This window comes from Felis catus, chromosome D4, assembly GCF_018350175.1.
Source record: "Felis catus isolate Fca126 chromosome D4, F.catus_Fca126_mat1.0, whole genome shotgun sequence".
In the NCBI taxonomy this organism is placed as follows: Eukaryota; Metazoa; Chordata; class Mammalia; order Carnivora; family Felidae; genus Felis; species Felis catus.
In genome coordinates this window covers 6,264,187-6,287,703 of record NC_058380.1, presented here as the reverse complement: position 1 = coordinate 6,287,703, position 23,517 = coordinate 6,264,187, and the positions used below count along the sequence as shown (strand labels likewise).

The window sequence follows — 23,517 nt, the reverse complement described above, 5'->3', positions numbered from 1 at the left end:
TCTTGGAACATATTTGGAAAATCATGAAGCGCTCAAACTATCACTTTATCCCAAAGCCCACCTTATGTACCTATCCTCAGAATCCCCAGAAGTGCCCACCCCACATCCAGCTTCCTTCCGTGTAGAGCGCAGCTGTTCCAGGGAGGCGGGTGGGGGCTGGAAGAGGAGAAGAGAAAGTAGCCTCCTCACTCACCTGGTTTGTGAGGGTTTTAAAAAAAATATTTATTTATTTATTTTTGAGAGAAAGAGAGAGTGCAAGCAGAGGAGTGGCAGAGAGAGAGGGAGAGAGAGTCTCAAGTAGGCTCCATACTGTCAGCACAGAGCCGGCTGTGAGGCTTGAACTCATGAACCATAAGATCATGACCTGGGCAAAATCCAGAGTCGGACGCTTAACTGACTGAGCCCCCCAGGTGCCCCTGGGCTTGTGAGTTTTTAATTGTGTGAGAAGTCTGTGTATTTTGTATTTTAGTTCCCTATGGCATTACAAGAAGTACAAATAATACATGAAAATTCAGAGATGGAGAAAGTATCACTTTAGGCTGGGGACAATCAGGGAAGAGGGAAGGCTTCATGGAGGAGGTGACATTTGCACCAGCCAAACATGCGAATAACAGACTATTCTAGATAAAGGGGACACAGGGGGAATGGCAGAGGCAGGGGGACATCACATCTGTAGGAAAAGGCTTGCGATCCCAGCCTGGAAAAAGCTAGGTGTGAGACCAGAGGGAAGCTGGTTGGGGGTCCTGCTGTGAGCCAGGAATTCCAGGCAAAGGAGGTTAGATGTTGCTCCTTAGGCATGCATGCCTCAGGTCTCAGCAAGAAACAGAGGCCACACTCAGAAGGGGTGACTGAGGCAAGCTTACTAGCTGCAAAGGCAGGAAGGGGGCAGTGGGGAGGTTGAACGACCTGAAACTGGCAAGAGCAGGGGAGAGCTGAGCACCCCTAGGCCTAGAGGGGACGGGGGAAGGCATAGTTAAAATTTTTTTTTAATGTTTATTTATTTTTGACAGAGAGAGAGAGAGAGAGAGAGAGAGAGCGCGCGCATGAGCGGGGGAGAGGCAGAGAGGGAGACACAGAATCCAAAGCAGGCTCCAGGCTCCGAGCTGTCAGCACAGAGCCTGACGTGGGGTTCGAACTCACAGACCGCGAGATCATGACCTGAGCTGAAGTCGGACGCTCAACCGACTGAGCCACCCAGGCGCCCCAGGGGAAGGCATAGTTACCAGAATGCTGGTGAGAACAGCAATAGGAGAAGGCCACCTGCAAGGCTTTGCATGGCATCCGCTGGGCTCCCCCGTGCATTTGTGGTCAGTTGACAGATTGTTTGGGGGATGCTGGTCTTAGGTGGCCTCATTCATATGTCTTGGAGTTGCTGCTGGCAGTCCGTTGGGCCGTGTGTCTTCAGGTTTGTCTGTGCTCTTTTCAACATGGAAGTGGGTCCAAAAAGAGCAAAGAGAAGGCAGACCCTACCATGCATGTGTTTTTCAGGTTTCTGTCCACATCTCATTGACCAAAGCAAATCAGTGCTAGGCCAGATGCGCCTGCAGCCTGTCTGGGAGGTTGCTGAAGCGCATCCCAACCTCACTATGCTACTCATTACAGCCTTCTTTATCCCCTAGTCTGAGGGAAAGCATGGCATGCAAGCCGGGGGGAAAAAAGAGCCCAGTGAGCAGTCCAAGGTCACCCTCCGGTGACCTGAGCAGGGTAGAGCAGGGTGGAGAATGCGCCTGCAGGAGCCAACAGATATATCTGGCTCCGTGGGGAGCTACAAAAGGCTTTGAACGGGGAGCCCCGCCAACTGTGCTCCAGTGTCACTGGGCCAACTGCAGGCCTGAGAACAGAAGGGAGAGGCCTCTTGCAACAGGTCTGGAGAGAGAGGCTGAAGATGTGGATGAGGACCATGGTGGAGGGTGGAAACACAAAGGTCTTGAACTCTGCTGCCTCCAGATAGATGAGCTCTTCCCCCACAGCCGTTTCTCACTCCAGTCTGTTTTTGAGAGGTTATCTCTTCTCTAATCAGCAAAGTGATTTTCCTATTTGTGGACTTGTCTCCCCAGATTTGAACCTGTGTTTTCAGGAGCTGGGGTGACCAGATGGGACGTCCTCGAGAATGTTCTGGACTCTGAACAAGAATCCTCTGGCCTGCAGAGCTCGTTGTTTGCACTTGTCCAATGCCTTTGTAGCTCCAGCACTGAAGAGGAGACCGCCAAGAGAGCGGGCAGCGCCTGGCCATGGTGTGCTCATAGCACGTCAGGCAGTCCGCCCTCCCCACATCCAGGCACTCACCCCTGCAGCCTGTGACCCTAAGCAAGCACTACCGCACTTTAGAAATTGACCGCCCCGGACCCGAGACCCCAGTGAGTGCTCTGCACTTCGTTCTTGCTGCCAGACTCAACACAAAGGGAGTTTCCCCCCTAAGTTTCCAAAGTGATTTCCAGAAGCGGAGATGAATGGAAATTTTCAGTTATAGGAAAGGACGAATTGCCAACAGAGTTATTTTCTCCACTGTTTCCTCTGGGTATGCTGGAAAAGCCTTTTGAGACCATTAGAGTTTACACACAGTCAAGCCATAATTGACAAGTTATGTGGCTTACTGGAATGTTGACATCTGAGTTGTTTAATTAACAGAAAGCATTTAAGTACACAGTGGGCGGCTACAAATCGTGGAGAAAAGCCGTTGAGTATTTTGTGAGGTCTGAATCACAAAGCATTTGTTTTAACCTGCAGTGGCACCATGTTGGATGATTTTGTTTTAAACTACATCTTTAAAAAGTTCTGTTTTCTTAACCTCAGAAACCAATGGCATACATTAGAAAAATTTAGCACGCTAGTATGCTGTACCTGCAAAGATTTCAGATGGGTATCCATAATGGTCAAAGTCCCAAACTAGGGCTCCTTTTCCGGCCCTCTCTGTGACTTTAAACTTAACCTTTCAGTGACTCGGTTCCATGTCTGTGACACAGTGACACTCACGAGTCAAGGCCTTTGATGGTTGGCACTTTAGAAACGCCGTGGAACCCCTTCCGTGCGTGTCCAGGGTAACTGCACGCAGCAACAGCAGGTTAACCATGTGAAATTTGGTCTGTGTACTGGGACCATGGAGTTCAGGGCACCTGCTGATCTATGAACTATCCAAATGTGTACATTATCTAGAGCCGAGTCTTAGGTGAGCAGCTTATCTTTCTCAGTTTTGAATCATGAGGATTTGAGCACATGTGACATCTTCTCCTTAGATTCTAAGCTCCTGGAGGGCAAGGAGGGAGGAGGGGTTTGTCAGTTCTGCAGCCTGTTGCTTGGAATAGATGCCTCGTGCATGATTGGCTCTGAGACTCGTCGTAATATTGAAGAAAATGGCGACTCGTGACATCCTTACTTTTTATGACATTAATAGGATTGGCTAAAAGTATGTAAAGGCAATCCTTGAAACAAAAGAGCCGAATGAACACTAAGTCTTTAAAAAAAGAAAAGTACCTTTTACAAAGGGAGCAAAAATAGTATTCGGGAGAGTTTGAGGAACTGAGAAATGCCAAACAAGCAAAAACCACCTATGATCTCATCATCTCAGCACAAGTATTTTCATTTTTGCTGTTTGCATTTGGTCCTTGTCCAGACATGTATGCGATCTCAGCTAGAGTTGTAATTTTCCATCCTTTTTTCAAATTTGTCATTGTACCACAAGCTTACACCTATATTGTTGATTAGTCCTCCTAATGATCACTTTTAATGGGTGCTTGAGTCACAGATCACAATGAGATGTGATTAGGCACAAACTCTGTTCATCACCTGACCACTATAAGCCTCTCCTTTGACTAGTGGACCACAGGTGACATTTGGGGTTCCTAAAGATTGGTGTCATTTCAGAGCAGCGTTCAGGAATCCCTGAAAAGCCTGGGTATTTCCATTTCCCCCAGTGCACAGACACCTTCAGGAATGACTTCAAGTCCCCTTGGGGATAGCTTGGAAGAAGATGTACAGTACCCATGGCATTGTTGCGGGGTCCTTTCTAAGAATTTGGGGAAGAACCTGTGATGCTCAGTTGTGAAAACTCAAGCCAGATTTCTATTCTATAGATCAAGCCATGCTTTGGTAGGCCGGACAACTACTTAATTCTTAGAGCCAGCCACTACTAAAGATTTCCTGTAAGTAAAAATATCCGATTGCTCTTCTGGGATCTTATCATCTCATTGAAGTCAGGAAGCCCATATCCGTGGTAGCATTTCCTATCATCATCTTTGTCCTACAGAAAACAGCCGTCTGGTGGCACCCAAGGTTGTGGGGCTCCCTCACTAATGCATTTCTCAATGCTTTAGTGAAGGGAATATCCCTTGGGCCCTTTCAAGGGGAGGAAAGATGCACAGGTTACACATGACAAATTGCCCCATTATTCCTACCTCCTTAAGCCTTTGGGATCGTTTCTGCCCATTATTCTATAGAAATTCTATCAACTTGCATCATTGTTGTCCACAGGGGTCAGCCAACCAACTTAGTAAACACACCACTTCCAGCTGCTCAAACTAATACATTTGTCTCTGCTTGCTTTTGCTGTATAACAAAACTTAGGGCTTATGTTTATCATTTATGTATTTATGATTCTGTAGATTAGCAACTTAGGCTGGGCTCGGCTGGGGCAACTCATTTCTGCTTTCCATGGCATCAGCTGGGCTCCCTTGTGCATTTGTGGTCAGTTGACAGATTATTTGGAGGATGCTGGTCTTAGGTGACCTCGTTCACATGACTTGGAGTTGGTGCTGGCTGTCAGTTGGGCCGTGTGTCTTCAGCAGATTTGTCTGTGCTCTTTCAACATGGAAGCGAGTCCAAAAGGAGCAAAGAGAGGGCAGACCCCAATGTGCAAGTGCTTTTTAGGTTTCCATCTGTATCACACTTACTAACGTCTCATTGGCCAAAAGCAAGTGAAATAGCTAAGCCAAAATCAATGTGGAAGGAATTACACGAGGGCCTGATACACAAAATGGCATGATTCCCTGGGGCTACTGCTGAAACAATCTACGGTAGCATTAAGTCCAAAAACCTATGGAAAGTGTATTATATCAGGGCTACCTAAGTTTGGCCCCAACCCAATGTTGTATTGTGTTCTCCTTGATCTGATACCCTTAGAATCCATCTCTACCTATATTGGGTTTCTTCTAGCATGAATTTAACAAAACCTTGTGATTCTTTTGGAGTAAAGCCTTTTCCTCCAGAGCCAGACTCTGCCCTTCTCTCCCTGAATATGCTGGGATCTGACTCTAGATAAAAGCCTGAAGGCCATGGGCATTGGGAGCAGTGAGGTTTTAAAAGATTAGGGATCCCCATGCAAAGGCAACTGCCCCAGACGTGCTTACTACAGGTTTTCAAGCAAAGGAAGGCTGGTATTATCAAATAGGAAATGAGAGGCTTCGTCCACTATCAAGGGAAGCTCAGTGACACTTGGGGGGAGGGGGAGGTCCAGATTTTCAGCTTCATCCAAGCCCACCCAAAGGTTCCTGTTCCTTGTGTCAGAGTCGATTCCTCCTAAATGACCACCTCCACTCTCCCATATGAGACGTGGCCCATCTGTGAATGTTTCGTTTGGGTCTGATTTTCTAAACATGTCTGTCCTATAACTATAAGGAATAAGAGATATTTTTAGGGCAGCCTTAGAAGCCCTCTGATTCCTTAGAGATGATTTGAGCTGAAAGCTTGTTTATTTCCATCCTGCAAGCACCATAGTGCAGTCGGAAGCAGCCAGCTCACCTTGCATTCCTCGGAATCATCTTTACCAGTGTTAGGCAGCAGTTAATGTGTCTCCAAAACCCTGCCTCCTGCTGGCATCCAACCCAGCGAGAATGGAGGATAATTTAATGAATCATAACGCCATCGCATGCCATAGATTACCCGCTCCCACTTTCCATTGGCAAAGAGTTCAGCTCTGAGTTCAAAGCAAATAAATCTCAGAATCTTGTTTTTGAGAGCCTGTTCCCTAAGATGATTCCCAGTATCAGGTCCTCTATCAGCCAGGGTCCAGGCAGGAAAGTGCAGTGGGTTTAATATTGGGAATTGGTAATAAAGATATAGGAAGACAGAAAGAGCACAAAGTAGGTACCAAAGAAACCCAAATCTTGGAACTGCCAACAGCAGCTAACTTTCTGCTTTCCGCCACCACAGAAGTGAGAAATGCAGGAACTGGAAACAGGAAGGAATTCTTTGCCTCTGATATTCTGGTCCCCTGGGGTTTCCCGTTTCTTGGAACTTCACAGGAAGCCAGCTGGCAGGGGAAGCTGGTGACTGAGGTTTGCTGAATCCCTGCCCCAACCTGGCAGAACAGAATAGAGGAAGGTAGGCTTGGAACTGAGAATGGGAGGTAAACAACCAACCAGTTCCTGAATCAAAACTTATCTGGATAAATGGAGATACATTCCCTGAGAGAGGAAAACACAGAGACGATGGATTCCAGTTCGATTGTAGCACAAGGAACTTTCTTGTGGCATTTGACCATGTAACAAGGGCCTATTATATATTTATTGATTAATTGGACAAGAAAGTAGCAATTGGGAACTGCTCTGGCCACGAGCATAGGACAAAAATCAATCTATTTTTAAATGCATGTCATAGAACTTGTATCAGTTGCATCACTTGGTTTGAATTGAAAGAACACCTGAAGGGGCGCCTGGGTGGCTCAGTCAGTTAAGCGTCTGACTTCGGCTCAGGTCATGATCTCGCAGTCCGTGAGTTCGAGCCCCGCATCGGGCTCTGTGCTGACAGCTTGGAGCCTGGAGCCTGCTCCAGGTTCTGTGTCTCCCTCTCTCTCTGACCCTCCCCCGTTCATGCTCTGTCTCTCTCTGTCTCAAAAACAAATAAACATTAAAAAAAATTAAAAAAAAAAAAAAGAAAACCTGAAGCAAATGGGCTTAAATTAAAAACAAAACAAAACAAAAGAACCCAGAATGCATTGGCTTATACAACCAAGCAGCCAAAGGTGCAGGTGGGCACAGGGGTCTGATGATGCCAGCAGGATCCAGATTCTCTCCACCATCTCTTCCTCCGCTTCCTTTTTGCTGACTCCGTTGTCAAACACAACTCTGTATTCTCAACAGCAGGCTCTTCTTAGGGGAAATAACTCCAAGAACAAGTTTCCTGCTCAGTTCCGTTTGTCCTGTAAAAATAGAACTCCATGGTAAAACAGAACAGCTCAAGAAGTAGAGAGGAAGCAACTCATGCCAAGTATTAGGAGTTGCACACATCAAGCAGAAATATAATTGGCCTGAATATATATATACATATAATTTTTATTCAGGCTGCTGGTCAAATCAGGCAGCTTCCCAGTGTCTCAATTCCCCTTGCTAAAAGTCAGCAGATGAAACGCTCAACTTATAGGTAATTTAAAGTTTAAAGCAAAACAAAACTTAAGGAGGCCTTTTCAGTCATAACGTTGGCAAATGCTTTTTTTGTTTTTTGTTTTTTGTTTTTTTAGAGAGAGAGTGAGAGAGAGAGAGAGAGAAAGAGAGAGAAAGAGAGAGAGTGTTAAGCAGGCTCCTCACTGGGCCCCGATGCAGGGGTCAGTCTCACGCCCATGAAATCATGACCTGAGCTGAAATCAGGAGTCAGATCCTTAACCGCCTGAGCCACCCAGGTGCCCCAACAAATGCTTTTTAACCATAATACATATTGCTCCAAAATATGTTGTCAAATTGGTAGACTCATAAACTGTTAGTGGTCACGTATCAATATGATTTTTTTGGAGGGTGATTTGTCTATAGATTACAGGCCATACTGCATACCATTTATTCAAGTAAGTGTACTTTTATAAATCTATAAATCTGAAATAATCCAAAAGATAGAAAAAGCCAGAGATATGGAGACATTCACTGCCAATATAAATGTACAATTAAAAAAAAAAAAAAGCTTTGCCATAACATTGAATGAAATTCACAAGGTACAGAGGCACCTGGGTGGCTCAGTCGGTGAAGCGTCTCCAGCTCAGGTCACAGCTCAGGTCACAATCGTGCAGTTCATGGGTTCGAGCTGCATCTGGCTCTGCGCTGACAGCGGAGAGCCTGCTTGAGATTCTGTCTCCCTCTCTCTCTGCCCCTGCCCCCTTGCTCTCTATCTCTCTCAAAATAAACTTTAAAAAAAATTAAAAAGAAAATACCAAAGTACAAAACCCTATCCTCAGTTACTCAAGTTAAAAAAAGTGAACTCAAAAACTATGCTTGGATATATAGCAAGAACCATGTCAAGGTTTATACTTTCACCCAAAAATACCATTCCAAGGATTTTTCTAAAGGAAATCCATAGACTGAAGCAAAACGTGTTTTTATATTGAAAAAAAAAATGTATTAATTACAGTATTATCTACATGGCCCCAAAGTGGAAATAACCTGTCAAACAAAGTGGAAGTGAGTTAGTCATAGGAATTTTATTTGTTTTGCAGAATACTATCTATCATAAAATGACAGTTAAAAAGATTATATGGAAAAATAATTGTTATGGTATAATTTTAAGTTGAAAAAATAATTTCAAAAAATGTATTAAGCACTTACCCAGCCTGAGCCCATCACTATGTCACTCAATTTACGTCTGTTATCTCTTCATGCTTAACAATCTGATAGGTAAGAAGGGCGTTCTCCTCATGGTTCACATGAGAAAATTGAGACAAATTTCCTTAATAATTTTCCCAAGCTCACACAGTCAGTAGAACCAGGACTCAAACCTAAGCTCACTAACATGACAGCCATTTCTCATTATCTAACATGCCAGACAAGCCCTGGACACTTAAGGATAATTAGTAAAGTAAAGAGAGAGAAAGAGAGAGACAAACTGCAACAATGATGTGGGTGGTCACAATAACGGTTTTCTTTCTATTGCAATGCCAAGTCCAAGTAGATAAATAACTAACAAATAAATAAGAAAAAAATGTGAGAATAGGGTGCCTGGGGGACTCAGTTGGGTAAGCGTCCAACTTCAGCTCAGGTCATGATCTCACGGGTCGTGGGTTCGAGCCTCACATCAGGCTCTGTGCTGACAGCTCGGAGCCTGGAGCCGGCTTCGGATTCTGTGTCTCCCTCTCTCTCTGCCCTTCCTTGCTCTCACTCTGTCTGTCTGTCTCTCTCTCTCTCTCAGAAAAATAAACATTAAAAACAAAATTTAAAAAAAAGTGCGAATAAAACAAAAGGCTGGAGAGAAGCATACCAAAATATTAATGGGGCTTTGTTGAAGTAGTGGACTTGTGTGTAATTTCCCTCTTTTCTCTATTTTATAAGATTTTTTGGTAACGCACAGCACTGTTGCACAGCATTATTTTACATGTTCACTTTGCGAGCACATACACAAAAATTGGAAAAATAGAATATTAGCATTCATATTAATATATATACATATATTTGTATATATTCTGACACGGAAACCCGAGCTCTATAAAGCTTATTGATGACTGAAACACTTTAATATCCAGCAATAGCATAGCGGTGGTCCTTCTGACAGTGTAAGTGCTATTAGGAAATGAATGTCTGTCATTTCTTTCAGAAATTTTGCGTATTACTGTGATTTCGCTTATATGTGGAATTCAAACAAAACAGAACAAATGAACAAACGGGACAAAACAGAAACAGACTCTTAGATGCAGAGAACAAACTGGTGACTGCCAGAGGGGAAGGGCGGGGAAAGCAAACTGAGTGAGGGGGAGTAAGGGGTATAAACTTCCAGTTATAAATAAGTCGCGGCATCACAGCATAGGGAGTGTTGTCAATAATATTGTAATAATTTTGTGTGGTGGCAGATGGTTGCTGATCACTGTGATCAGTTTCATAATGTGCATAAATATCAAATCACGATGTTGTACACCTGAAACTAATGAATATTATGTATCAACCAGACGGTCTCTGCCAATGTGATGAGATTATGGTCAGTTTTTATTTTCTTTAGAGTCTTGAAAGATTTTAAAAAATACATTTAGGGGTACCCGGGGGGCTCCGTTGGTTGAGCGTCCGACTCTTGATTTTGGCTCAGGTCACAATCTTGTGGTTTGTGGGTTTGAGACCAGTGCCAGGCTCTGTGCTGATGGGATTCTGTCTCCCCCTCTCTGTCCCTCCCCTGCTTGCTCTCTAGCTCTCTCAAAATAAATAAAAATTTAAAATAAAAATTAAAAAAAACACCCAACAGGGGCACCTGGGTGGCTCAGTCGGTTAAGCGTCCAACTTCGGCTCAGGTCACGATCTCACAGTCCATGAGTTCGAGCCCCGCGTCGGGCTCTGTGCTGACTGCTCAGAGCCTGGAGCCTGTTTCAGATTCTGTGTCTCCCTCTCTCTCTGCCCCTCCCCCGTTCATGCTCTGTCTCTCTCTATCTCAAAAATAAATAAACATTAAAAAATTTTTAAAAAAATTTTTAAAAAAATTTTAAAAAAATTAAAAAAACACCCAACATCTTTAACCCGAAAAAAAAAATAAACTCAGTTTTTTAATTTAGATTTTAAAAAGATTTTTTAAAAATACTTTGAAAGTTTAGAATTTCAGTGTCTGATTGCAAAATCCAAAGGCCCCACGAATGCCAAATATAATGGTATTTTTGGCAAAAGTTTTATATGCACAGCCCACGTCTTTTCCCTTATGTCATGTGCAAACTTTCACCCGTGTTTTAAAGAGACTCTAAACAGAAACTAAAAGGAAAGTTTACTAAGAGAAGGTGTGCAGGTCACCAGCATCCTGCCCTGCTTAATTAAGTGTTGAATCAGCCTTGCACACAGCACATGACTGGGCTGTGACCGTGCATGTGACACGAATGTGGCAGATGAGCCCCTCTCATCTCCTCCACATAGTCCTCTGGGGAGTTGACCTCAGAAACCACCCTCCCGAAGCAGGCAATTCAAGGGTGGGGAGCAAGAGGGGCCTTTCCAAAACACAAAAATTTTTTGAGTGTTCTAAAAACGAAGATAAGGAAAGCACAGGGGGGACTAGATGCTGGAATGTAACATTTGGAAGCTGTTTGGGGAGATGCCAGCCGACAGACTCCATCTATAACCGCCGCCTCCCCGCCCGCCCCCGCCCCCGCCCCCGCCCCGACAAGAGGCAAAATGAAAAGTTCAAGCCCAGGTTGGCAGAGCTCCACTTTTCTGAGTGTTCACCAGTGGGACCGGGGAGCCACTGGATCACCCTAACAGCATCCCCTCCCTTTCAGAGCTGTTTGGGGTAAGGCAGCTGGTCTAGTCCCTGGGATCTATCGGATTCTAGGCTGGGGCTAAGACCCCCAGTCAGCACTGTGGGAGATGTGAGGGCTACAAAGTCTTTATTAGATACCCTGCACTTTAAGGGATTTTTAGAGAGCTGGATAATTCCACACGGGAAACCACACATGGGGAAAGTTGTCGAAGAAGCAAGGCCACATACAGTTAAGTGTCTGATGAGAGGAAACAAACCATAAGACTCCAAGGAACTCAGGGTGGGTGGGGGCCCCCCCGCAGGAGGGAGAAGCAAAGGGAAGGACAAATGTCCTACTCCTGGAAGATTTTTAGTGATGGGTAGGGAGCAGGTAGAGCAGTAATGGGGGCAGGACTGATACCCAAAAACTTCACCAACCTACCCAGCAGTGGCACTGGCCAGTCAGAACCGACACTGGTCCAAAGGCTGGAGAAGCTTCCGGGAAGCTCCTTGCTGAGCCAAGAGTTACCCATTTGGTTGTTAAGTGGGGGCAAAGGGGGATTTCTGGAGGTCCTGGAGAAGCAGCAAGTCTCAGGAGATGGCCAGGATGGTGGGGGGGGGGGGGGCACTCCGCCTGCTTGGGACAAGGACTGTTTTCTATCTAGTTCTGTCCAAGACAAAGGTGCAACCATACCAACATCTGCTGGAAATCAGCCCTGAACGAGGGCAGAAAGTACAAGCACATTTAAAACTTGCTTTTGCATATGGTATTTCATTGGATCTGCCTCTCTGTCAGTCTGTCTATCTACCTGTCTAATTAGCCATCTGTACCTCTGTTTCTCTGTCCATGTACTTATCTTTCTGTCTGTCTGTCCACGACAGACCAAAGCCATAGGCAAAGGAACAGAGATGGGTATGAAGGTGGCCCTCATTCATCATTCATTCAGTTCTTTGGTCATTCTTCTCACAAACTCCATGCTCCTGGGTGTTGACAGTGGGGCACTGAGCTGAGGAGTCAGTCTGTCCAGAGTTGGAATGGTCACATGGGAATGGGGCCTTGCGCAACAAGCCCTGCAGGTCAGAAACTGCAAGTGGCAACAAGAAGAAACAAATGACACATAATCTGAGTATGGATCAGAGTCAGGTGTCAGGGAAAAAAGGACATCAGAAATTGTCACATTGTTTTGTCAGGAACTGATGGCCATCAGGCATGGCAGACAGGTTTAAGAAGGAAACGGGGCGCCTGCGTGGCTCGCTTGGCTGGGCACCTGACTCTAAATTTCAGCTCAGCTCATGATCTCAGGGTCATGAGACTGAACCCTGTCTGGCTCTGTGCTGAACAGGGAGTCTGCTTAAGATGCTCTCTCTCTCCCTCTGCCCTGTCCCTGGCTCTCTCTCTCTCTCTGTCTTTCTCTCTCTCTTTCTCTCCCTCCCAAATAAATAAATAAATAAAGAAGAAAAGAGGAAACCAATGAAGCCCAACCCACTGCACTCAACAGTAGTTACATCATCGTTTTCATTTCTGTGGCATGTTAAACTTTGCAGAGCATTGTCAAATGGCTAGCTGAGCGTTACTGACAACTAGTAAAGGAAATAGTGCCAACAGTCTCATTTTACTGATCAGGCAGATCATGTTTAGAGAAGTAGAGTAACTTGCCCAATGTACCCATTTCTTTCTAAGTAGAGATACCAGTTTGGTAGCTCAAGGAGATGCTGTAAACACAGAATATCTTGATTTTTATCACAGCACATACAAAGAGCTGCATTTATATGTGTGTACACAATATGGTTGGGAGAAGTCAGACTGACAAAGCATCTATTAAAAAATTGTCCTTTTTGTTTGTTTACTTCTCTTCTATCAGCGACTTGCATATGGACATAGAAGATGAACCTGTAATATCTGAAGACTAATAAAGCAAGGAGAATAGTCAGCTAGGTAAGTGAGAGTTTTCTAATTTAAAATCCCATATTGGATCTACTGGGTGGCTCAGTCGGTTAAGCATCTGACTTTGGCTCAGGACATGACCTCGCAGCTCTTGAGTTTGAGCCCCGAGTTGGGCTCTGTGCTGACAGCTTGGAGCGTGGAGCCTGCTTCAGATTCTGTGTCTCCCCCTCTCTTTGCCCCTCCCCTGCTCTCATTCTGTCTCTCTCTCAAAAGTAAGCATTAAAAAAATTAATAAAAATTTAAAAATTAAATAATTTAAGATTGACAGAGTCAAGATCAAGGAGATAGAGTGTAAAGTGTTTGCTTCTAGGTGTGTGAACACCAAAAACAGAAGAAGCCTGGTTTGTCAGTAGTGAATATGAAAAAGTTGTAGGGACTTAATGTAAAATGATGAGTGACATCATACTCGTAAACTACAAATCTGTCATAACTACAAATGCAGGCCAAATTGAAATCTAGTTGCTAAAAAGCTAAGAGCTTTAGCACATCTGATAGTAGGATATTGTTAGGAACTGGGAACAGATAGTTTTGCTGTAACTTGTACATCTGAACCAGCCTGCATCTAGAGTATTTTGTCCTATTCTAGGCCCTACTTATTAACCGGGACATTGATAAATGGGAATAGACCTGGAGTGAGGAACCCAGCTCCATTGGTGGAATTTCCTTTAGGTCAAAGCACTTTTACACTTTAAGAAGCTCCTTAGGAGCTACTGATTGACTCAACCAGGTCAATATATACTAAGACTTGGGAGAAAGGGCCACTTTTAGGGAAGTCAGGTCCAGGACTATCCTTGGAAGATGCAGTCACAGGAAAACCAATGTAGATTAGGAATACCTAAAGGAGTTGGGTGTATTTCTCCCGGAGAAGAATTATTAAGGGAAGACGTGAAAGCCACGTTCAATGGGTACAAGTTCCACTGAAATAGAGTTTGGCTCAGAATTGGCGAGAACTCAACAACAGCTAGAGCTACTCCTCAAAGGTTCATCTCCTGGTTCTTGGAAGTATTCACACATCCTGGGACTACCATTTTCCAGGATGCTCTACAAGGTATTCTTCCCTTGGGAGGTAAACTTATAAGGTCTCCTTCTTATCCGAAGACCCCATAACATTTCCAGCTAGTCACTCAACTTCTTTTAGGTCAGAAGACTGTGGAGCAGTGGTGGTAGGAAATGGATTTGAACTCTACCCCATCTACGATGCGTGTGGCTCTGGAGTGGAACTTTACTTACGTTTCACAGCGATACCAGAGACAGGAATCTTTCATTCTGAGCATGACTCTCAAGATCTTATCCTCAAACGAACAAACTTTCCTCTGCCAACTGAAACAAGTCCTCAAGATATTCTAATAATAGATCATCAAACAAGTCAGGTTTCCACACTTCACTGGTACAGTTCCCTGAGAACGATGTCAACTTGCCATATTCCTTTCTCAGTACTTATTATCTTTTCCCCGAAACTGTTCTTAAACCCAAACATCCTGTCTTCAATGCTTTTTGTATCTAAGTAAACAGAGTGAGGCTAATCACACAGGATGAGAAACTAGGTAAAGAGTAGCAAAGATCTGCCTTTTACCTGGTGGCCAATGCCAGGATTAGAGAAGAGCCAATGTGAAATTCTGGGCTTGGTTTTAAGGCAATAACTAGGAGTCATACCGCCTCAGAGAATTGGATCCAGGTAGGATCCGTCACTGTAGGCAAAGTAAGTGGTTGCATCTGGGTGTATTAAGAGGGATACTGGGAGGACCCCACCTTTCCCCCTGTATGAACACCACCTGCATTTCTCCTCAACACTCACTTTGATAGAGAGTTTCCTTTAGGCCTCAAAGCACTTTTACACTTTAAGAAGCTCCTTAGGAGCTACTGATCGACTCGACCAGGTCAATATATACTAAGACTTGGGAGAAAGGGCCGTTTTTAGGGAAGTCGGGTCCAAGGCTATCCTTGGAAGATGCAGTCACGGGAAAACCACACGTTTTCATTTATTTTACCACCAGTTTAGTAGCACTATACTAGGCACTGGGGATACAGAGATTGTAAAACAACTTCTCTGTCCACAAGGGGCTTATAGATCAAAGGAGCGCTCGCTCTAACCTTTGACATAGTTATATTCTGTATAAAAAGAACAGATGTCACAAGATGACTGAAATGGGAAAAGCAGCTGGTGTATGTGTGGTTGGACAACCCATGGCAGGACCTTTACCCGGGTGATGATGCCAACCCTTTAGTGACTGGAGGAGTGGCTAGAAACCACTAAGTTGGTCAATGGAAAGCACTACACCCAAGGAGGAAGACAGTGATCCTGGAAGGACTGGAGAGATGTCAAACAGAATCTCTCAGTCAAGTGGTGGGGCCATGAATTTTTCTGTAGTTTTTTTGTTGTTGTTTTCAGGCAATCATTTCCATAAGTATGGAGTCCCCCTGGGCAATACTGGTAGGGCTGAAGAGCTAGAATTCCTCAGTGACTTTCTTTTGGAGCCTCAGACAGAGGCTCCAGATAAGAGCAGCAGCATGCTGTAAAAGCAGACTTTTACCCCAAAACACTGGAGGATAATTAAACACTGTCCATCAGTAACAATGGCTTCCTTCTGCAGAGATAACACAACCATGAGGGATGCATAGCAGAATATCATGGGGAAAGGGGGAAATAGGGGGTAATTTCATATAATTTCCCAGTTGAGTTTATATGACCTTTTCCAACCTGACTTGAGACCTATAGATGCAGGCTTGAGTTGAAGCCAGCTCTGCCACTGACCAGCTAGGTAACCATGGACAGGTCACTCGTTCTCTGACCCTCGGTCTCCTCACATGTGAAATCAGCAGTCTTACCCAGCAGCATTATTGAGAGGATTAAGGATAACATAGCAATGTACCCACCCCAGTTAGTATGTAGCCAAATAGCCAAAGCTTAATGGATGATTAGCCACTAGTAGAATAATTTGTCTTAAAAACTGTATTGTGGGACAACAGAGTCAGCTCAGCCAGCCTTCACGCAGAAGTGAAAATCCTGGGATTTTCAGGAAATAATGCTCTTAACAGAAAGTGCCCTGTGTCATGAGGTACCCCAGCTTAAACTGGGGGCAAATATTTCATGAAATCTTAATTGCTACAAATAGGACATTGGGATGCGGAGGTGGAGAGAAGTTGCTATTTCCAAGTCACCGGATTTCTTTTTCTAGAAAGAAACTTTAAAATTTACCTTTCAGATTGATGATTCCATGAGGGGAAAAAAAAAACCCCGTAATAATTAGTTTTAATCACATAAATATTCAACCAAGATCCTAACTGGAATGGGGAAGGTTGAGACCATATGTTCTTTCATTCATTCATTCATTCATTCACTCATTTAACAAATATTTATCCATCACCTGCTGCATCCACAGAAGGCATTGAACATAAACACACTGACTATGTGAAAACGTTGTCTTTGCTGTGGTACAACTGTGACCCCTGGATTTTCTGGGGGTCTGGGAAGCAAGGCTTCGTTAACGGCAGTAAGATGGGGACTGAGGGGGAAAACATTTCCTATGAGGCAAGGGTACAAGTTTTGGAGGGCCCAGTTTAATATTTTACTTTTCTGCATTATTATTTCTCTCTATTATTCTCACATCTCCTTCAGTAAAATTATGTTATGTGTTACAGTCTGTTCTCTGTTGTGGGGAATTACAAGACGCACCACCACTGGGGCCCCAGATAGTTGGCCGAAGGAAGCGTTGGGAATTACCAGAAATCCTCGAGGAGGAGAAACCAGAGACCCGCTTTCTTGCAGTCACAGGAGAGGATAAAGCTCAGAGTGATTTGGGCATTAATTAGACGTGTGACCCTTTTTTTTTTTTTTTTAATTTTTTTTTTTCAACGTTTATTTTTGGGACAGAGAGAGACAGAGCATGAACGGGGGAGGGGCAGAGAGAGAGGGAGACACAGAATCGGAAACAGGCTCCAGGCTCCGAGCCATCAGCCCAGAGCCTGACGCGGGGCTCGAACTCCCGGACCGCGAGATCGTGACCTGGCTGAAGTCGGACGCTTAACCGACTGCGCCACCCAGGCGCCCCAGACGTGTGACCCTTTAAAGGCTGACTATCTCCATGGCACATTTGTCCTTGTGGGTGTCTTGAATGACTACTGGGCACACTTCCATGATACCAGGCCACTGGGCACATTTCCAGATCTCAAGCCAGAACAACTCACTCTCCACTGACTCAAACAATATTAAAATATTATTTTGTTGATATTAATATTATTTTATTCATATTAATATTATTAAATGCAAGTTATTGGGGCGCCTTGGTGGCTCAGTCATTAGGCATTTGACTTCAGCTCAGGTCATGATCTCACAGTTCGTGAGCTCGAGCCCCACATCGGGCTCTGTGCTGACAGCTCAGAGCCTGGAGCCTGCTTTAGATTCTGTGTCTCCCTCTCTCTCTCTACCCTCCCCTGCTCGTGCTCTGTCTCTCTCTCTCCCTCTCTCTCTCAAAAATAAGTAAACATTTCAAAAAAATTTTAAATGCAAATTATTTCACATGCTGGGATACAAGTGTCCTGAGCTAGCTGACCTGAATGGACTGGAGATTGTCAACCCAAGCCTATTTCCTTCCGTCCCTCGCTTTCCCTTCCATACCTACCATCCATGGGTCTCCTCCATCCATGCTTCTCTTGGGACCTGGTGCCCGAGTGAAAGTAAAGAAGTGGACACAGAAGGAAGTCTGTTGTGCTAACCACTGTGTGGGCTGTTCTGCATAAATTATCTCATTTAATCCCTTAGGGCAATTTGGCACGCTAGGTAGGATTATCCTCATTTTTCTGATGAGAAACAAAAGCTGAAAATCCTATGTCCCAAGTAACATAACTGGTAAGTAGGGGAAAAGCCTGGTGCCCAAGTGCACGTTTAGCTACTTCCAAATTTTTTTTACACAAACCACAAAGGAAAATGTATTTTAGAGCGAGTCTAAGCCAAACACAATGAAGAAGTAAAATGTCCTGGGAGAAATGCTTATCACTTCCAAGCGCATATACGTGGTTATCGCTCAGAGACACTCACTTCCGGTGGTAACAGAATCTGAGCTCCGGGGACTCAGGTTCAAGACACTTCCCCTTATTCAGACAACGGTCACAAAGGAAAAAAAAAAGTGGCAAACGGCAGTTTCAGGCAGATCACCAGCAAAATGGGCTAGAGGAGTGAAGGGACCGCATCTGTCTGTCCCAGGCACTCAAGCAGGTGCCTGGAAGGTTGATACAAATCCCTTGTTTCAAACACAGGTTGTTCTATACGTGTAGCCCGAACAGTTGAGGCTGAAAACCTATCCTACATGCCAAGCAAAACCACGTTTGTGTGTAAACGTCCCACACTTTGATCATTCACAGCCCTCCCTCTCGGAACGCACTGGCCACACGGCCTTTGCAGGCCCGTAACCATCTGCGGATGCGCACAAACGCACGGACCCCACTCTGAGAAGCACCCCATATCGCCTCATGTTCATTTACAACAGCCTTACCCTGGTTGCTTCTGAGCTGCCTATTAATTGCAGGTTATATTTTCCTTTTTCGCTTTTTGCCTTTTTTCTTCCTTTTTTTTCTTTTTCTGTTTTAACTCAAGCAACCCAGGGTCTGCTTAAAGCAATCTTCAGTTACTACAGACGTTCTGAAGGAAAGAAGAGAGGTGAAGAGAGCTAGATGATATTTTCTTTCCAGTGATTGGTATAGAACTGAGCACGGCCGTTACTTTCCATCTCGAAGATGAAATTTGCGTGTGGAGGCTGGAGGCTAGGACCCTGATATTTGCATGTCTCTCCCCCTGCCTTCCCCTTTTCCTAGCCTGCACCCGCAGCGTTAGAGGTTAGAGGCTAGTGGGAAGGAGGTAGACAGAGCAGAGTACCAGCTCATGGTAAGCGTCCAAAGTGGCCTTTCTGCAGTCCTATCGTACAATTAGATTTAAAAGTCAAAGCAGATACCCCCATACCACCCAATATATCTCTCCTTTGCCATCTCTGTTTTGTGGTCACACGCTTTTCTACCACAGGGTGATGATACCATGATGACCCTCAAGGGGTTTCTATGCTGACTTCCCAGAAACAGGTTGGGGAGAAAGCATTACTTCTCTTTTGCTTCCCCTCCCCAAAGGTCCCTTCTGTGCACCTCAGACTTGCTCTTCAACCCGTCCTTCTTTTGAGGGAAATTCGTTCATTGTTCCTCGTTCACCCCATTCTGACCTCAGTAGCTAAAACACACAAAACCCAGAGCTAATCCCTCAGTCAAGTACAGAAATAGTCTGCTGCAGATGCCGAAACTCCATTTGCACCTGGATGTTTTCCCCCTCAGGATTCTTTTTGGAGAAAAAGAATTAGAGAAGCCCATACACAGAGGGCAGAGCATAGAACAGAAACCTCAGAGCCTGCCAGCTTCCATTGTTCCTACTGTCGCCATGAGCCACCTGGGGCTGGAGGGAGAGTCTAGCATAGGAAAGACAGCAGCTTGTAGAAGCTTTGGTAAAGGATCTCTTGGGGGATCTGGAAGTGTGTAGAAAGCTCTGTAGTTACTAGGAATATGAAGATATCAGTCCCTGGCAAACAGTAGGTGCTTAATATCTATGGTCAATAATTGAACGGTTGCATGAATGAATGGGCAAAGGGAAAAAAAGAAGACATGAGGGAGGCTGGGTAGAGATAACCCTCGCCTTACTTTCTTCCTAGCATCTATTTATTTATTTGTATTTATTTTTAATTTTTTTAATGTTTATTTATTTCTGAGAGAGGCAGAGACAGAATGCGAGTGGGTTAGGGGCAGAGAGAGAGGGAGACACAGAATCCGAAGCAGGCTCCAGGCTCCGAGCTGTCAGCACAGAGCCCGACACAGGGCCTGAACTCACGAGGTGCAAGTCGGATGCTCAACCGACTGAGCCACCCAGGCACCCCTCTAGGATCTTTTTAGAGTTATTTCCATTTTTTCCAGCTGATCCAGGATGGTGCAGACACCATCTCCAGGCTGAAGGCTTCTGGGTCGGTTCATCTTTCCAGCCTCAGTGCTGGCTAGACTTAGGCACACATTTCCGCACCTCCCAGGCAAAGGCTCAAGATAAAGCAAGCCTCATTGGCAAGATGAAAAAGGAAAAGGCGAGGGGAGAAGTCTGCATTCTCTTCCTTCTGTTTCAGTTTGCTGGTGCTCATGTGCAAATTAAATTCATGTCCCTGTTTTCCATAATGATGAAACATACTTAATATCACTGAGGCACCCTGATGGTGAAATCTGCTGATGGTAGATTTGTGACAGTGTAAAGGGAAACTCCACGTTTCATAATATCTAGAGAATATGCCTTCAAAGCAAACCCTTACTCTTGTCACTCTTCCTAAAACCAGAGCTACTCAGACTTTAATGTGCACATGCACCACTGGGGGGGGGGGGGGGCTTTTTTATATCATTAGTGAAGTATACTTGACATACAATATTATATTACTTTCAGGGGTACCACACAGTGGTTTGACATTTGTATATGTTGCAAATGATCTCCTTCCTTAGCGTAGTTACCATCTGTCACCATCCAAAGTTGATACAGTGTTATTAACTCTATGCCCCAGGCTATACATTATATCCCCAAGACGTATGAATTTCATAACTGGAAGTTTGTACTGTTTGATCCATTTCACCCATTTTGCCCCACCAAAACCCCCCTCCGTCCGACACCATGCAACCTGTTCTCTGTGTCTGTGAGTCTGAGTTTGGTTTGGTTTTGCTTATTTTGTTTTCAAAATTACATATAAAAAGTGAAATCATGTGGTATTTGTCTTTCTATGTCTGACTTATGACTACGTCTCTCCATCTTGTCCCAAATTACAAGATTTCATTCTTTTTATGGCTGAGTAATATTCGTGGGGGGGGGGTGTACATATGCACCTTCTTTATCCATTCATCCATCTACGGACCCTTACATTGTTTCCGTATCTTGGCCGTTGTAAATAATGCTGCAATGAACATAAGGGGGCACATATCTTTTTGAATTAGTGTTTCTGCTTTCTTCAGATAGATACCCAGAAGTGGAATTGCTGGGTCATATGGTAGCTCTATTTTTAACTTTTTTGAGGAAATTCAATATTGCTTTCCATAGGGGCTGCACCGATTTACCCACCAACAGTGTAGGAGGGTTCCTTTTTCTCCACATCCTCACCAACCCTTGTTATTTCTTGTATTTTTAATTTTAGCCATTCTGATAGATGTAAAATGATATCTCATTGTGGTTTTGATTTTCATTTCCCTGATGTTGAGCATCTTTTCATGTGCCTGCTGGCCATCTGTATGTCTGCTTTGGAAAAATGCCTATTCCGATGCTCTGCCTTTTTTTTTTAAATCAGGTTGTGTGGGTTTTTGCTATTGATTTGTATGAGTTCTTTATATACTTTAGATATCAACCTCTTATTGGATATACGTTGAGCGAATATTTTCTCCCATTCAGTAGGTTGCCTTTTTGTTTTATTGATGGTTTCCCTCAACGTACAGGAGCTTTTTAGTTTGATGCAGTTACATTTGTTTATTTTTGCGTTTTTTGTCTTCCCATTGGAGTCAGATCCAAAAAAAAAATCAGTAAGATCAATGTCATGGAGCTTACAGCCTAAGTTTTCCAGTTTCATTCTTTTGAATGTAGCTGTTTAGTTTCCCCAACACTATTTATTGAAGAGACTCTACTTTTCCTAGTGTATATTCTTGCCTCCTTTGTCATAAATTAATTGCCATATATGCATGGGCTTACTTCTGGGTTCTCTATTCTGTTCCATTGATCTATGTGTCTGTTCTCATGCCAGTACCACATTGTGTTGATTATTATAGCTTTGTAGTATAGTTTGAAATCCAGGAGTGTGATGCCTCTGACTGTGTTGTTCTTTCTCAATATTGATTTGGCTATTCAGGGGTTTTTTGTGGTTCCACACATATTTTGGAATCATTCCTTCTAGTTCTGGGAAAAATGATATCAGAATTTTGATAGGGATTGCATTCAATCTGTCGGTTGCTTTGGGTAGTATGGACGTTTTCACAGTATTAATTCTTCCAGTCTATGACCGTGGAATATCTTTCCGTTAGTGTCTTCCTCAACTTCGTTCATGACCGTCTTCTAGTTTTCAGCGTACAAGCCTTTCACGTCCTTGGTTAAATTGAGTCCTAGATATTTTAATCTTTTTGATGCAATTTTGAGATTGTTTTCTTGATTTCTCTTTTATTTTGTTGTTAACGTATAGAAACACAATAATTTTTATTATTAGTTTTGTATTCTGCAACTTTACTGAACTCGTCTTACTAGTTCTGACATTTTTGTTGTTGTTGTTAGTCTCTAGACTTTTCTATATATAGCATCATGTCGTCTGCAAATAGGGACAGTTTTACTCCTCCCTTCCAATTTGGATGCCTTTTATTTCTTTTTGTTGCCTAACTGATGTATCTAGGACTTCCAATACTATGCTGAATAAAAGTGAGGATGGCAGGCATCCTTGTCTTGTTCCTGATCTTAGAGGAAAAGCTTTCAGCTTTTCACTATTGAGCGTGATGCTACCTGTGGGTTTGTCATATAAAGCCTTTATTATGTTGAGCTACCAACAAAAAACATTTGTTGAATGTTTTTAATCCTAAGTGGATGTTGAATTTTGCCAAGTACGCTTTCTGCATCTACTAAGATTACCATAGGATTTTTATATTTGATTTTGTTAATGTGGTGTATCATGTCCATTGGTTTGCAAATGCTGAAACATCCTTGCATCCCTGGAGTAAATCCCATGTGATCATGGTGTAGAATCCTTTTAATGCATTGTTGAATTCTGTTTGCTTGTATTTTGTTGAGGATTTTGCACCTATGTTCATCAGCTGTCTTGTAATTTTCTTTCTTTTTTATTTTTTGTGGTGGCCTTGTCTGTTTTTGATGTCAGGGCAATGCTGGCCTCATAAAATGAGTTTAAGAGCATTCCCTCCTCTGCAGTTTTTTGGATGATTTTGAGAAGGGTAGGTATTAAATGTTCTTTGAATATTTGGTAGAATTCACCAGTGAAGCTGTCTTGTCCTGGACTTTTGTGTGATCACTGATTCAATCTCCTTTCTAGTAATCAGTCTCTTCAAATTTTCTACTTCTTCCTAATTCAGTCTTGAAAGATTGTATGTTTCTAGGAATTTCTCCCTTCTAGGCTGTCCAATGTGTTGATGTATAATTGTTCATAGAAGGCTATTGTAATCCTTTATATTTCTGTGGTATCAGTTGTAACTCCTTTTTCATTTCTGATTTTACTTGAGCCCTCCCTCTCTCTTCTCTTGGTTAGTCTAGCTAAAGACTTTTGTCAAGTTTATCTTTTCAAAGCACCAGCTCTTAATTTGCTGATCTTTTCTATTATCTTTTTAGTCTCTATTGCATTGATTTCCACTCTGATCTTTACTATTCCCTTCCTTCTACTAACTTTGGATTTCATTTGTTCTTCTTTTTCTAGTTCCTTTAAGTATAAAGT

General features: G+C 43.6%; 1 protein-coding gene across 7 annotated transcripts in view; it reads left to right on the top strand.

Moving 5' to 3' along the window:
- Nucleotides 1–23,517, top strand: part of PDCD1LG2 (programmed cell death 1 ligand 2) — a 111,637-nt gene that overhangs the window by 63,652 nt on the left and 24,468 nt on the right. For 4 of the 7 annotated variants that reach the window (XM_045042446.1, XM_023242193.2, XM_045042448.1 and 1 more), the window contains one exon: nucleotides 12,972–13,045. In XM_045042446.1, the coding sequence (XP_044898381.1) occupies nucleotides 12,972–12,998 (27 nt within the window). In that variant the 3' untranslated portion in view covers nucleotides 12,999–13,045. 7 annotated transcript variants of the gene reach the window in all.